Here is a 16,555-nt window from a genome sequence, read left to right as displayed (position 1 = left end):
AACTGACAGTGCGGAGCCTGCTTGGGATTCTCTGCGTCCCTCCCTTTTTGCTCCTCCTCCCCTACCCCTGCGCACATGCACGCACCTTCTCTCTCTCTCCCTCCCTCTCAAAAATAAATGAATAGATAAACATTAAAAAAAGAAAGAAAAAAATTGACAAACTTTTAACATGACTGATTAGGGAAGAAAAAATGCCCTCTCAAAAAAAGAAGAAAGCAGGGAGGGAGAAATGGAAAATGAGACAGAACTGCAAGGATTAAAAAGATGAAAGATTCTTTTGAACCCCAGTCCCAAATTTGGAAAACTTACACAAAAAGGACAAATTCCTAGAAAAATATAATTTGCCAAATGAGACTCATTCACAAATGAGACTAGATGGCACCAGAATGTTGGTGTTGGAGACTTCCAAGTTTATCCAGGGCTTTGTTTCTGAATATTTAAGGGACATGTGCTGGGACGGCCCAAGGCAGGGGCATCCTGGGTTTGCACGTGTAGCATCCTGCACCTGTGGGTCACTCTTTGGGGGGCTCGGGGGACAGTAGAAGGCACACGCCATCCCTGTGTTCACTGCAACATTATTCACAATAGCCAAGATACTGAAACAACCCAGGTGTCCGTTGATGGGTGAATGGATAAAGAAAATGTGGTATAGATATAAATGGAATATTACTCAGCCATAAAAAGAGTAAAATCTTTCCATTTGCAACAACATAGATGGACCTTGAAGGCATTATGTTAAGTGGGGTAAGTCAGACAGATAAAGGTAAATCATAGGGCGCCTGGGGCTCAGTCAGTTGAGTGCCTGACTTTGCCCAGGTCATGATCTCACAGTTTGTGGGTTTGAGCCCCACATAGGGCTCACTGCTCTCAGTGCAGAGCCCACGTCAGATCCTCCTCTCTCTCTGCCCCTCCCCTGCTTGCACTCTCTCTCAAAAATAAATAAACCATTTAAAAATAAATAAAAATATTTTTTAAAAGACAAATATAAAGGGGCGCCTGGGTGGTGCAGTCGGTTAAGCGTCCGACTTCAGCCAGGTCACGATCTCGCGGTCCGTGAGTTCAAGCCCCGCGTCAGGCTCTGGGCTGACGGCTCAGAGCCTGGAGCCTGTTTCCTATTCTGTGTCTCCCTCTCTCTCCGACCCTCCCCTGTTCATGCTCTGTCTCTCTCTGTCCCAAAAATAAATAAACATTGAAAAAAAAATTTTTAAAAAGACAAATATATGATTTTACTTATATGTGGAATCTAAAACAAAAACAAAAGCAAAACTCAGTTCATAGGTACAGAAAATATATCGATGGTTGTCCGAGGCAGGGGGTGAACGGGGTCAAAAGGTACAAACTTCCAGTTATAAATAAGTCATGGGGACGTAACACACAGCAAGGTGACTGTAGTTAATAATACTGCATCATGCATTGGAAAGTTGCTAAGCACGTAAATCTTAAACGTTCTCATGACAAGAGAAGAAATGTAACTGTGTATAGTGATGGATGTCAATTAACTACACTCCTCTCGGAGACAATTTTTGAATACATACAAATATCAAAATAGGTTGTATACCTGAAACTAACATAATGTTATATGTTATATGTACCTCAGTTTAAAAAATTTTTTTTTTCAACGTTTATTTATTTTTGGGACAGAGAGAGACAGAGCATGAACGGGGGAGGGGCAGAGAGAGAGGGAGACACAGAATCGGAAACAGGCTCCAGGCTCTGAGCCATCAGCCCAGAGCCTGACGCGGGGCTCGAACTCCCGGACCGCGAGATCGTGACCTGGCTGAAGTCGGACGCTTAACCGACTGCGCCACCCAGGCGACCCTGTACCTCAGTTTTAAAAAGAAAAGAAAAACTAGGAGATACATAGATAGAAATAAATACAGATACAGATGATATATAGACATAGATGATATAGATGATATAGATACAGATATAGATGGCATAGATATAGACACAGACATAGATCCACAAGGATGCCTTCCACCAGGAGCACGAGCATCGTGACGATGTCAATGCCGGTGACGCGTGTTAGCTAACACTTAAAGACACTCTCTGTGCTACACATGACTCTTCCCCTGCCCAATACCTCAGATCGGGTCACTATGCTATTTTATCAGTTTTCTTTTGCTGTGCAATAAATTTAACACCTTAAAAGCACATTCATTTATTATCTCACACTTTCTGTGCGCCGGGAGCCTGGACGTCATTTAGCTGGGCCTCGGAGTCTCTCAGGACTGCAGTCAAGGCGTCCTCCAGCCCACGTTCTCACCCGCAGAAGGATATGCCTCTCTGTTCATCCAGGTTGTTGGCAAAGTCAATTTCCTGTGGTTGTAGGACTCACGACACCAGCTTTATACTGGCCTTGGCTGGAGGCCACCCTCAGACCCTAGGGGCAGCCACAGTTCCCTTCACGTGGCCCCTTTCGTAGCTCACAATAGAATGGTTTGCTCTGGGAGGCCTCCGGTAAAATCTCTCACTCCAACCTGCTAATATAAATTCTATAAAATTCCATAAACATGGTCTTGACATTCCATCAACTTCCTCATGGTCAATGAGTTAGAAACAAGTCACGTATGCTGCCCATCCTCAGGTGAGGGGATGCTACAAAGTGGTGGACACCATGAAATGGGAATTATTGGGGGGGGGTCACCCTAAAGTGTGTCCACCAGTTTTCTCTGACACAACAGGACAGAAAGGAAGATCAGTGATGCTCCTTCAACTCCCTGAAACTCAGGTGCCACATCTGTGAAACACAAGGTTGTCCTGAGCATTCTGCCATGTAAGGTCCGCGAAACGACCCCACGCACCACGGCATTCCCTGGGGGTGGGGGTGGGGGGTGAAAATGCGTATTTACAATAATGAAAAAAAAAAAACAAGTAAAGCTACTAACCTGTATTACGCTTATACCACATGCTGGGCTCAGTGCTTACTACCTTTTCGGTCTTACCCAATTTAATCTCAGAATGACTCCGCAGTAGAGGTTCTGTGATTATCTTTTTCTAAAAATGAGGAAACTGAGGCTTAGGGAGGCCTGATGAGTTGTCCCAGATGGCCTGGCTAACAACTGGAAAATTCACAAATCCCTAACTTTGAAGCCCTGTTGTGAACCAGTTAGCATCTCCGTACTACCTTTAATCCTGCGAGCTTTGCCTTCTTCCTCTGTGGGTTGCTGTTCCGTATTTTTCAGGGCAGCCATGGGGGGACTGTGCTCAGAAACCTCACAAGGACAACTCTTTTATTCCTCCTTAATGCTGGAAAGCCAGATGAACCTGTAGGTCCACCAACCAGAGCACAGGGGAACAAAGAACCATTGCTGTGTGAGCTTTGGGAGTTCACTGTCCCTCTCTGATTCATTTTCTAAAGCTGCCAGTGAGTCTCCCTGAGGTCCTAACATCTCTGGTTGTGGCAGATGGGGGTTCCTTGAGAAAAAGACTCTGGAACCTTTTAGCCTGCCACCATCACACAGATAAGTGAAACCATCTCGAATCATTCAGCCCAGGCAAGCCATCAGCTGGCCCAAGGCGTGGATTTCGACACGCGCTGCTGGCCTGGCTCATGGAATGGTGAGAACGAATAGCGGATTGTCGTCTTAAGCCACTTTGTATCGGAGAGCTTGTCACACAGCAACAAATAGAGATAAAGGTTCACATGGGGGAGTTTTATCCGGGATAACTTGGGATCAGTATCTGTAAGGGAGGGGAGTGGGTCTGAGCAAAGGGAAAAATTACACTGCGATGCAGCTGCCACTGACACCTTACCCCATCCAACGGGGAGCACTCTAACCGCGGTGGCGTGTCAGAGCTGTCCCACATTGTACCACTTCACTAGGGCTGCTGTACCAAAGTACCACGGACCAGGGGGCTGCACAGAAATGCATCCTCCCACGGTTCTGGGGGCTGGAAGTACCAGATCAAGATGTCAGCCAGGCTGGTTCCTCCTGAGGTTGTGAGGGAGAATCTGTCCCTTGCTTGTCTCCTAGGTTCCGATGGTTCACTGGCAATCTCTGGCATTCCCTGGCTTGTAGATGTGTCGTCCCAGTTTCTGCCTTTATCGTCACATGGCGTTCTCCCTGTGCATCTGTGTCCAGGGAGACCTTTCATAAGGACACCAGTCGTATCGGATTGGGGCCCCGCCCTACTAGTTACAGATGTAACTGGTTACATCAACAGTGACCCTATGTCCAAATAAAGTCACATTCTGAGGTACTGGCAGTTAGGATTTGAACATCTCTTTTTTGGATGGGGCGTGGGGGACACAATCAAACCTATAACATGCATCTAGGCACAGGGGCCAGGCCTTGGTGTCCCCACATAAAACAGTCGTTAGATGTGGCTACCCTGAGCGAGGGAGCCTAACTGTGGGCAAAGCAGGTCCCCAAAGCCTAGGAAAGTGCTGGCAGAGGGGCTCAGTTGTGAGCCCCCAGAAGACAATGCCCCCGTCAACTACAACGGACCCACGACAGCGACCACAGCAGTGTATTCATCACAGCACGCACTACCTCTACTCCCGTGGATCTAACGTAGTTCTGGTCACAACAAGGGCTTCTAGAGGCGCTTGGGGTGTAACGCTCTGGGTGAGTCACCTTGAGGGCACAATCTCAAGCTGCATGGTCAGCTTCGGGGTCGAAACCATGCCCCAGGAGATGGGTCGGGAGCACCTAAGGAGGTTAGAGACCAACAGCTAGAAAACGTGGGCCTCGTCACACATCGTCTAGACCACGTGTGAACCATGCCAGCCTTGTTAGAGTATCAGTTCCCTTTTCGGTGGAGTACTTTGGAGATACCAAAGCTTTCATGTACTTCCTTCCTCTCACTATGCTGGTGGTCACTGGCTCAATCTCTGGTCATACGGCACGCACTTGGGGCAGGAATCAGGGTTTCCTGGCCCCGAACCCTGAGCATTTCAACCACTCACATCCCCAGTCCAACCGAGAGCCCAGCTGGAGCTCCTTCTCTGGTTGCAAGATTGTGGCCTAGAAAGCCCACCCAAAGATGTGCTTTTCCTCAGCGAAGCCCGGAAGTCTTGCATGGGTGGACAGATGGATGGACAGATGGATAGATAGATGGCTGAATGGACAAACAGGTGGATGGATAAACAGATGGGTGTACAAACGGGTGGTTGAATGGATAGAAGGAAGGAAGGAAAGGCAGAAAGATGACTTCATGGACAGAGGGATGGATGGATGGAGTCAGGCTGTGACCAGAGGACCCACTTGGCCAACACACAGAACTGTGAGAAGTAAGTGTTTGCTGTTTCAAGCTACAAAGTTTTTAGGATATTTGTCACAAGCAGCAACTAACGGGAAGTCATGTGACTCACACTCAAAGTCACATACGGAGCTGAATGCAGGGAGTCTGTCTCCTAACCCACTACGCTCCGTGTATAGCTCATGCAAGGCTGTTCAAAATCCCCTTTCAGTCTGTGGTCCCCCACTGACCACCCATCCTGGGGGCACTTCCATCCTGTCAGATGACATTAAAAGTGTTCAATATATACATGGTGAAATAGAGCAAGACCCCGGAGGTCCCCTGGTATCCCTGGAGTGGACCCCTTAGTGCTTGCGTCATGGGAAAGTCTGAGGATCTTTAGGATAGCAGTCACCAACCGTTATGGAAATAGTGTAATATTTAAACCACCAGTTCAATCATACAGGTATGTACCAGCAGATCAGCCCTGATTGTAACAATATTTAACCTCCCGTTTCATTGTTCTGAAGAAACAATGAAGGTTTGTTCCCTCTGAAAACAGATACCCGTGATTTCCAGAGTTCCCTTAACACAGCCCACCCCACAGCCACGAGCCCACACGGTTCACAGGTCCTTGCTCGAACACCACACAAAAACAAGAATGTTCTCCGATAATTTATTCAGAATTTTCATATAAACAGGTAATTATCCCATATTTCACATGCAGAGCAATTTCAATATTCAAAGAAAAAGGCATATTCTGTACATGGCGCTACTTGGCTCTTGTAGGAAAACATTGAAAAAATAATAATTGAGCTTTTGGTGGGTTTTGTGTTTCTGAGTTGTTTTCCCCATAAGCTGAGGCACATTTGATCCTGGGCAGCTGACAGCGGATGGAAAGTGTCTGCGGCTGACACGCAGGGCCAGGACCCCCCGAGGCACAGAACGTAGAAAGACTAAACAAGCCATTCCTGAATGTGTATATAGACACACACTTGTCTTGGATGTTGTTCCTTCCTTCTCAAAGGGGACAAAGAGCCTCAGATTCGTGATCTGGTTTTTAACAAGGACTTTTAGGGTCCACACCCGAATAAGAATTTGGCTGGAGGTTGGTTCTCGACCCTGACTGGTATGAGGTGACAGGGAGCTCACAAAGTCAACGTTTCCCTCTGCTTCTGGGGGACCCCTCAGGAAACATTCACCTTCAGCTGTAGCCCCTGAAAGTCCATGACATTCTTTCATGTGTTTGAAAGAACAAATCAGCATTTGTTCTTTCCGTTTCAACCTCACCTCTGGTGTAAATCAATAGTCTAAACAACCTTCTGGAAGGTTCTCTGAAGGGACACCATTCTATGTGCACCATTTATACACAATCAGCGTTTCCCTGTTCCCCCCATCGAACAAAACCGTAATTTCTGAAGAGCCCGAGGTGTCAAGGACTCACCAAGTGGCATCCAGAAGACATTTAACCCCAAATTTCCACCCACCATGAAGTCGAAAAATGATTGTCCCTGGACCTACAGCACATCCACGAGCTACTCAGATGGCTGGCATGGGCCATGCTCTGATAGCATTCCTGCCCACTGCCCACTGTTACGACAGCTACGAATTAACACCTCCCAACCCAACCAGCACATTTTATGGCAGATTGTCTGCTCTGGTGGGAGATAGTGGAAGATTTGTCCATCAATTGGCAGCAGTCTCCAATGATCACAGGATCGTTATGTGCAGACCCTTGCATCAATTCCCACATTTTCTCTGTTGTGCTCAATATCTCTCCACGAGAACCAGCAGCATTCCTCCCTACTAGCTTGACGTTACAGGAAAGCACCAAGGACAGCTCCCAGAATACAAACGTTTCCAGACGTGTGCTTGACATCACTGGTCCCGGGAGAAAGTAATGTGCTTGCTATTCTCCTCCCGGAAGAAGAAACTACTCTGTCGATTATGCCACATTAATGAAAAGGGTTTTAATAATAATGAGACATCTTTAAAAACAAACAACAGAAAGTATCCATCTAAGCTGGCTTTGTTGCTCTTTTTAGAGCCCATCACTACAACACTGCCAGGTCGATCATGACTTTCTAGGACCAAAGTTGTTGTTAGACACGACACTGTGCGATGAAAAAGGTTTATGACCCAATGGCTGCTTTCTCTTCTCACTGCAGTGGCAGAGACAAACTAAAAGAAATAGGCGATATCCCATTTGTGCAGGTGAGCCCAGCATTCTCACACGGGGGTCCCAGGTTCTGTGGCTAAAAAATATACTCAGCATGCTGGTAGATTTGGGATTGGAATTTCTCTACAGTCCCCTTTTCCACTTGGAGAGGATAGAGACGCTGCATTGGGTATTTGTGTGTGAGGTGCCCACAGTGCAATTTGTTCCACTTCCCCAAAGCATCTGAGCTTAAAAGGAGTAGGAAGAAGCCATGGAGAGTCCAGGGCACCTCGGTGCTCACTGCAGGGGGATGCAGTAGGGCAGCGGGGACGCTAGCTTTGCACCAAAACCTATCTTCGCCCCAGCAGGAGACGGAGTATTCTCTCCTCAGCAAAGGAAGCTAGCTCAGGCCTGGGCACCCCACACATCAGATACGTCATGATGACCTGAAATTTCAGTTCATGTTTGGAAGCATGGTGCCAATGGATGCAGGATCAAAAAAAGTGGGGGTGGGGAAGACTGAACTCAGAGAAGACTATTATCAGCCAGAAAAAGGATCTATGCTCACACGAAAGCCACACTTTATCCCAACTCCCTCCCTCAAAATTCTTACTGGTCCCTGGCATTTGGAATCAGCTGACACAGATTTTCCCTGATTCCGATTGGATCCAGGCAGAATTCTGAAGTCTCAAAGATGTCCATTATTGAACCACATCTTAATGATACACTGAGGTAGACTGTGCTGGAAAAAAAAAAAAATCATTACCCCACATTCACCTGTTTATTTCTCGTTGATAAAAATTTACATGCACTCCATTTTTTACGAAAGTGATTTTTACAGTGATTTTTATATATTAAAATAAATAATTTCCCCCTAATATAAGAAAACCTTTCTGAATTAGAAAAATGTGAAAATTGTTGCTAGTGTCATATACGGCCACTACAAATTTACTATGAAAAGAACAAAATACCTAGATCTATGTATTTTTAATTTACGTACAGACCCTCTTATATGTACAAAATAAATTTGGCGAAAATAATTTCTGTTCCTTGTACCCAACCAATCATTGAGGCTCCCCAGAAATATTTCATGTGCTGTGATTTCTCAAATCATATAAATAAGATAGTAATAGGCAATTGGGATTTGTGTCTACCTGTGTTCTTAACCAAGAATTGAGAAGGTTCAGAGGTCGCCATTGTCTCTATCCTGTTCTTAAGCCCACAACTTTTAAGAGAAGAGGAGAAGGAAGCAATCGAAAACTCATGAGCACATGCTCTCAGGGATAACCCGTGGGTGACGATTTTGATGAACCAAAGTAATGAGTTCACCATGTTCTTTATTTGAGCAGCTGTGATTCCTTCCCCAAAGGGAAGAAACTGAATTCACGCCCACTCGGAAGTTCTTGGTGGCACGACGATCCTTAGCGGTTTCTCCTCCAGACTCTACTCTCTTGGGGACTGCGACATCATAAGCACCTGAGAGTTCTGCTCAGGCCCCACACCTGGCCCAGCTGAGGTCACTGGGTGCAGAGCAGCTTCTGGGAGGTCAACTCTGAGGACAGCTGGATGCCCTGAGGGTGGAGGCGACCGACAGGTGCATCTCGCTTCATATTGCTTAGTGTTCTCAAAGTCCATCTGGGCTGTCGCACTTTGGGATTTGATTTTGTTGTTTGCACAGTAATCACAGGATGTGCACACCCAGTTGAGGAAGCGTGCGAGGTACACACAAGGAACCAAAAGATCCAAGAGCCACAAGTGTGTCTGAAGGCAGGACTCAGCTCCAGGCGCTTACCAGCTTACCCAAGCAGAAACCAAGCCATCCACCAAACCCAATCACCCACACCCATGGCCTCATGATGTCCAAAAGGGTTAGCAGCTAATGTGGCTTTATTCCCAGAAAAATGGATGCCTTTAAGACCAAACAAATCAGCCACTGGTGCCTCGCTCCCCCTCTGCACACAGGCAGATCAACCAAGCAACCCACAAGCCCTCCCCTCCCCGCCCCCCCCCCCCGGGAAACAGTTAATAACTTATGAGGCTGATGCTGGAGATTTTTTCAAAAATTAAATATGTTACAAATATATTCTCAAAACTCTTAATCACCTTAGTTCTTTTTTTTTTTTTTTTCTTTTTCTTTTTTTATGTCCTAGCTTTGTTTGGTCTTGAAAAGATCCACTATCACTCCAAACTACTCCCTTGGCTCCCGGAAAACATTTTTCACCAAAGTTAAGGGAGAAAAGACTCCTGAGACTAGGCTTGGGGCAGAAAAATCTGTGGAGGGCACAGTCTCCCAGTAAATAAGAAGGAAGGAGATGGGAGGGATCAGGAGCTCGAGCAGAGCAGACCCCCCAAAGCGTCAACGCGGCATGAATACTCTGTGCGCGTGCGCACACACACACACATACGCACACCAGCCATATCTAGCCTGGACACACACACACACACACGCACGCACGTGGACACACGTGAACCGCACACCGGGACTGCAGATTCTTATCAAAAGTATAAAAGCAGTAGCTATTGGTCAATTTGAGGAACTGATTTTGTGAAGAAGAAGAAGAAGAAGAAAAAAAAATCCTTCAGCCTGGATGAGAAGACTCTTCGCGAAGCCCACTCCGTAAAGTCTGAGATTCTACTGGAACAGGGTGGGTTTTTTTTTTTTTTTTCTTTCTTTCTTTCAAACTTTTGTTCCACAAACAAGTTTTATGCTTTATACTGTAGCTCAGACACCAGAAAAAAAAAAAAAAAAAAGCAGAAGAAGAAGATTTTTAAAAACAAGTCCTTGCTTTCAACCCACTTGAAAAAATAGTAACATTCTGGCTTAAAACCGCAGTTGCCTGTAGGGACAGCAGCCGAGGAAACCCCTTCTCCTCCAGGGTCACAGTTAAATTCTCTGACAGCTAGTCAACTTGGCAATCAAACAAACGTGTTTTAAGTCATCAATGAACAGCAATGGATAGCAATGATCTCTGAGCTCCGTGTGACACTGTGGCAGATTCATAGGAGAATCCTGAGTTTTCTGGAGGCCTTCAAACCAGAGGAAAGTAAACCAGAGGGGTTTGGAGAACCCCTCCCCCAAAACAGGCGCCGTTAGGAAGGATTCGACCTCGGCAGGGTCAGAATCCGTCCGTTTTTCTTGCCCCCGTTCATGTGGGTGTAGGGGATGTGGTCCTCGTAGTTCCGCTTGAGGCCCAGCGAGGACACTCCATCCCGGCCCCCGGCCTCTTCCCTCTGTGAGTGTGAGGCCCGATCCAGGGGGACACTCTCCATGTCCTCAAACTCCATTTCCAACTCCTCACTCTCAGGCGCCTTGTTCTCCTCGCTGTGGAAGAAGGAAACTTCCGGAAAGCTGGGGTGCAGGTCGTCCTTGAGCAGGTCAACGATCTCCAGGAAGGTGGGCCGCATCTTGGGATTGAACTGCCAGCACATATGCATCAGGTCGGTGCTGCAGGACAGAGGGACGCGTCAGGAAGGAGTCCGGGGGATCCAGCCATGCAATCCCCACTCCCACCCTTGTCCCGGCGGGCCGCCCCCACAGATGACAAGTACCAGCACCAGACGGTGGCCACCAGCGCAGGCAACAGTCAAGACAGAAACAGCGTTTCTACCGATGCTAAACAAAAATGGTTTTGGAAAGACAGCCAAAGGGGCTGCCTCATTCCCAGGGCAGATCAAGAAGGGCCCCTCTGACACAGCCACACGTTGAACAAGGTTTATAAATTTTATACATTCCTGGTTTTTGTAAACTTTAATTTCTACTGGGGCTGCTTAAAAGGCTTCCCTGTGCCAGTAGGCAATCTTTCTAGGGCCAGAGATCCCTCAGGATCTAGATGCTTGAGGCCTGATGGGGCATCAGGAGGACCAGCCGTAAGCAGCCATCCTGCAGGCCCAGCACTCACGCGCTCCAGGGCGGTAGCAGGGGGCGGGGTTACAACCTGACTCAGCCAAGAGCACACAGGGCAGGTGCCGAGGGCCTGGGATTTCCATTTTACCTCTTCCTCGCCCCACTGTAATTTCTAAGGCAGGGGTTGGCAAATTTCCACCCGTGGACTAAATGTGGCCCCCTGAAGTGTTTCTGTAAATAAAGTTTTATTGGCACACAGCCACACCTGTTCGTTTACGTACTGTTGATGGCTGCCTTCAGTCTATACGCAGAGTTGAGCAGCTGCAACAGAGGGCCACACAGCCCAGAAAGCTGAAAATATTTACAATATGGCCCTTTGTAGAGAGTCTGTGGACCTCTACCCTAGGGCCTACTCGATTTCCCTGGTCCTGGAACTACAGCCAGCTGCTTACTGGCATGACTTAGTGAAGGACTTTCATGAAGCAACGTCTAGAAATACTTTGCTCAGAGTTTCTGAACAACTCTGCTCCGTACTCTTTTTCCTATGAGGTCCCTTGCAACTGGGTTTTCTAAATTAACGTCATTTTCTTCGGGGGATGAAGTGTCAAAATAGCCTTTCCCCCTTCAGGAGGGAAAACTTTTTCCAAAGAAACACTAATAAAGGACTTTATATTTAATAAATGTTCATTGTAGAAATAAAACACCAAAACACAGAGAAAATACAGCTTGCATACAACTTCCCTTCAGATCTAACCTCATTTTTCTATCTGAAGACATTTGGAAGCATAATACATACTTTTTACCCTTGATATTTAACGTAGGCTTATTCACCAAGTTATAAAATATTTTCATAAAATACGTTGAAATGTTTTCAACATATTTTATTTTGGAAAAATAATATTTTGCAAATTTCATTTGAGATTTCAATGGCTACATCATCTTAATTTATAAATTTACTTGGCAATTCTCATATTGTTGGGTATTTAGATCATGTCAATTTTTTTTTTGAGACTTTAAAAAACATTGCTTTGAGTAGCTGTTAACAACAGGGGGGTAAGAATGATTATCACCAAACTGTTGTCAGCACTGAGTATTAAAACTCTCTTTTCTTAGGGGCACCCGGGTGCCCCAGTTGGTTAAGCGTCCGACTTCGGCTTGGGTCATGATCTTGCAGTTTGTGAGTTTGAGCCCCACCCTGGGCTCTCTGCTGTCAGCATAGAGCCTGCTTCGGATCCTCTGTCCCCTTCTCTCTCTGCCCTCCCCCCACTGGTTCTCTCTCTCAAAATAAATAAATTAACTTAAAAAAAAAAAAAAACTCTTTCTTTCCTCCTTTCTTCCTTCCTTTTTTTGCTAACTTAGGAAGACGGTATTTCATTTTACTTTATGTTTCTTGGACTCTAAGTGAGGAAGGACAAGTTTGCAAGTGTTTAAATGGCTTGTGCATGTGTGTTGTCCATTTGGTCCCCTAACAAACATTTACTATTTCTTTTCAGCAAAAAAATGTAAAACAAAAACTGGGGAGTATTGGGGAGATACATACCACATATCCCTGGACCCCAAAATAATTTTAATGTTTATGCTTAGGATTTGTTTTTTTCCCCATTCTATTGAGGTGTAATTGACATGCAATATTGTATTCATCTGCTGACAACCCGGTAAGTATATAAATAGACAGTTAAACATAAATACGCCACCCCAGCCACCCAGTTTCCTTCTCCCGTGGTAACCACTGAGGTGGGGTTTCTTGTAGAACCTTCCACACACATGATACCATGCAAGAAAGCATACCTGTGAAGGTGTGACATGCAAACACGAGCACATATGCAGATACAACGTGCAAAAAAGTGCCCGTGCCCAGACACAGTGTGCAAACACAACCACCGGTGTAGACATATGACAGCGAACCAAAGGGCACTAATGCCTTTTTAAGGAAGAGCCCGGACGCTGCACACTTACACTCTCTCCGGACAGTTGTCAGGTTGGTCCAAATATCCTCCGTCCATGACAAATTTCAACACCTGTTCATTAGACAGGCCTTGGTAAGGTTGTTCCGCCAAGCTGGTGATTTCCCAAAGGACCACACCAAAGGACCTGCCAATGACAGTTGAACGTAGTAACAAAGAAGCCATTAAAACACACACACACACACACACACACACACACACACACACACCCCTTCTTCGTCTACTAGAATGTCGTTGGCCAGTTCATTCAACAATTCATGCTGCATCCAGAAACGTCTACATTAGTCTCAGTCGGAACACAGGTAGCTGTGCAAGTGTCCTCAGACATGACATCCCCTTTGTTTTCTTGATTATGAGGCTACGAGGAAGGCAGGCTTTAACGGGCCCCCGGCTTGCTGGTCACACACAGGGAACGACCCGGGATTCGGGCCCAGCGTTCTGTCTGCCGATCCGTGCGTGCACGACTCACCACATGTCAGAAGAAGTGGTGAAGACCCCGTCCTTCAGGGATTCCGGTGCCATCCACCGCACGGGGAGCAGACCCTTGCCTCCTTTCCGGTAGTAATCCGTTTCATAGATGTCTCTGGTCATTCCGAAGTCTGACAACAAATGGATCAACATCGTCTTAACGTTCAGCCTGCAGCCCAGGTGTCTCCCATCCTCAGGGCCCCACGCCGCGAAGAGCCCGCAGATGGGCTCACCTGCCCCAGGTGTGGGCTCACCTGCGTGGCGGCCAAATCCACCGAGAATGGATTCTGAGGGTACTTATGGGGATGTGGAGGAAAAGGATGGGCCGCCACGTAAAGGGAAGGAAATGGAAGCACCAAGGGGTAAGGAGGCACTGTTCCGGCCCGCAGCCTGGGAATCCTGTTTCTAGCAACACTTCCTTCCCACCCACGACCTTGCAGGCTTCCCAAACCAAAGCTTTGAGTCTCTGCAGCCAACCTTCTATTCTCCACTAGATGTGGCTCCACCGCTACCCAGTGCCCGGCTCAAAACCCAGGGTCGGGTCCTCTTTTGACCCACCCCCTTTCCTTACACCCACATCTAAGACACATCTGAGACCTGCCCACTCTCCTCCCACATTCCCCTCTAGTCAAGCTATTCTTCTCCAGCACTCCGGCCCCACCCGGGCCCACGGCCACCTCTCCCCTGCAGGACCTTCCCTCCATCTGGACCCTGGCAGCTCACTGCCAAGAAAAGCTACATAAGGAGGATCATGCTGTTCCTTGCTTTCCGCGGCTAATGGGGGACGAGGTCTTTCGGGACTATAAGCAGAATGACATCACTTCTGGCTTCCCTTGCTGATATAAGATAACGTCTTTGGGGATCGTAGGTAGACTCGTGTTACTTCTTGCCTCCTAGCCTCCCTCCCCAGGTCTGGCTCCTGCCTCTCTCCCTCACCTCACATCTCACGCTGCTCTACTCCCCTCTACATTCCTTTTATTCCTATCACATCAGCCATCCTTCCGGCCTCCTGGCCTCACATTTGCCATAACTCCCCCTGGCGTGCTGTCACTCAAGTCAATTCATCCTGCAGGTTTTGGCTGAAACGCTGCTTCCCTACAGAGAGAGGCCTCTCCTCGCTATCATGGAGCTCTTTATTTCTTTAGGCTTCATTATCTTGTTTATATAAGCATTCTCTTACGGTTCAGCTTGAATTGCCCCATCCAGTAGAACTTTCTGTGGTGACGAACACGGTCTATGTTCACACTGCCCAATACTCGCCGCCACCAGGCTCAAGGGGGCTACTGATCACCTGAAATGTGGCCAGCAGCAGCCACAGGAATACACTTTTAATTCTACGCCATGTAATTTAAACGTAGATGGCCACAGGTGGCTGGCGGCTACTGGCGCGGGTAAAGACTGCATGCCGAGGGCAGAAAACTCGTGGTGACTTATCCACCATCACGCCTCTCGGCTCCTAGTGCGGTGGCTTCCGCCAACAGGGAACACGAATATTATCCAGAGCCGTAAATGAGCAAGTTCGCGAGCAAATGCGGTTCCATTACAGTTTGAGGTTCAAGCCCGCCCTCTTTGCGCTACTGGAAAAGACTGAACTGCTCGGTCTAGACAACTCCTTCCAAAAATCAAACTGGGCCTGGGCCCCGTGTCTCAAAGCAGAAAGCCGGACGAACCTCCAATTTTGACGGTGAAGTCGTGGGCCACCATGCAGTTTCGAGCTGCGAGATCCCGATGCACAAACTTCTTGGCATTCAGGTACGCCATCCCGTCGGCGATCTCCGCCGCCATCTGAATCATCTCTTGCAGAGTAGGGGGAGGGCGGCCAGGGTTATTCTGAGAATCGCAACAGGGGGTCGTGTGTTCAGCAACGTGGGCTCCTGCGGCCGGGAGCGGGTGCCCTGCCGGGTCCCCAGAGGTAGCTCACCTCAGCCTCCGGCCGCAGGGAGCGGAGGTAGCTCTTCAGGTCTCCGTGAACCATCAGCTCCATCACCACCAGCGTCGGCTGGCCTTTGGACACCACCCCCAGGAGGCGGACCTGTGGAGCAAATGCAGCACGTGGTAGGGTGAGGGTCTGGGGGAAGGTGTCCACTCATCAAGGCGGCACACAGCACCCTGTGTGGTGAGCCCTGGTCTGTCTGGCTCAAATGCCAGGGTCGATGCCTTGCTGGGACAGGGGAGTCGGAGGAAGGAGGGAGAATTCGGGACTCAGGGTCTGGTGGGTGGGGGAGCAGACAGACATGCCTACAGACAGCAACAGCCGAGACAGACACTTGGATGTCTCCTTGGTGTCTCTGAGCACATAAGGCGCGTTCCCACCTCGAAGCCTTTGCACCTGCTGTTCCCTCTGCCTGGCTCTCTGTGCCCTGACATGTCCACATGGCTCAGTCCCTCCATCCTTTTTTTTTTTTTTTTTTTTAATTTTTTTTTTCAACGTTTATTTATTTTTGGGACAGAGAGAGACAGAGCATGAACGGGGGAGGGGCAGAGAGAGAGGGAGACACAGAATCGGAAACAGGCTCCAGGCTCTGAGCCATCAGCCCAGAGCCCGATGCGGGGCTCGAACTCACAGACCGCGAGATCGTGACCTGGCTGAAGTCGGACGCTTAACCGACTGCGCCACCCAGGCGCCCCGTCCCTCCATCCTTAAGTCTTGGCGCAAATACACCTTTTCCCAGTCCTGAATTCCCAGTCCCCTGACTCTGCTCTCTTGTTCCATTCTGCCATAGCATCAGCCCCCAACGTCTTCCCTAAGGAACTTATTGGTTTTAGGGTCTGCCTCCGCGGCTGTACAGGAAGTTCCATCAGGGCGGGAATCCGATGCATCAAAGAGACGAGAAATGAGGCTTCGCACACAGCCGATCCCCTTAGCACTAGGCTCCAGGAGAAGGTAAGTGGGAAAGGGTAGGCAGGGATGGGGTGAACACTCATGTGTTTAAGGGT

The 16,555-nt window shown here is 48.0% G+C and overlaps 1 protein-coding gene across 5 annotated transcripts in view; it reads right to left on the bottom strand.

Annotated features, from left to right (window-relative positions):
* Positions 1-5,848: 5,848 nt before the first annotated feature.
* The window catches only part of INSR (insulin receptor), a 141,097-nt gene continuing 130,390 nt past the window's right edge, over positions 5,849-16,555 (bottom strand). For all 5 annotated transcript variants that reach the window (XM_045496500.1, XM_045496504.1, XM_045496499.1 and 2 more), the window contains 5 exons: positions 15,540-15,650; positions 15,289-15,448; positions 13,620-13,749; positions 13,143-13,277; positions 5,849-10,787 (listed from right to left, as the gene is read on the bottom strand). In XM_045496500.1, the coding sequence (XP_045352456.1) occupies positions 10,433-10,787; positions 13,143-13,277; positions 13,620-13,749; positions 15,289-15,448; positions 15,540-15,650 (891 nt within the window). In that variant the 3' untranslated portion in view covers positions 5,849-10,432. The remainder of the gene's footprint in view (positions 10,788-13,142; positions 13,278-13,619; positions 13,750-15,288; positions 15,449-15,539; positions 15,651-16,555) is intronic.

This window comes from Leopardus geoffroyi, chromosome A2 (genome assembly GCF_018350155.1).
Source record: "Leopardus geoffroyi isolate Oge1 chromosome A2, O.geoffroyi_Oge1_pat1.0, whole genome shotgun sequence".
Lineage (NCBI taxonomy): Eukaryota > Metazoa > Chordata > Mammalia > Carnivora > Felidae > Leopardus > Leopardus geoffroyi.
The sequence above is the reverse complement of the archived record's forward strand: the minus strand, read 5'-3'. Positions and strand labels throughout refer to the sequence as shown.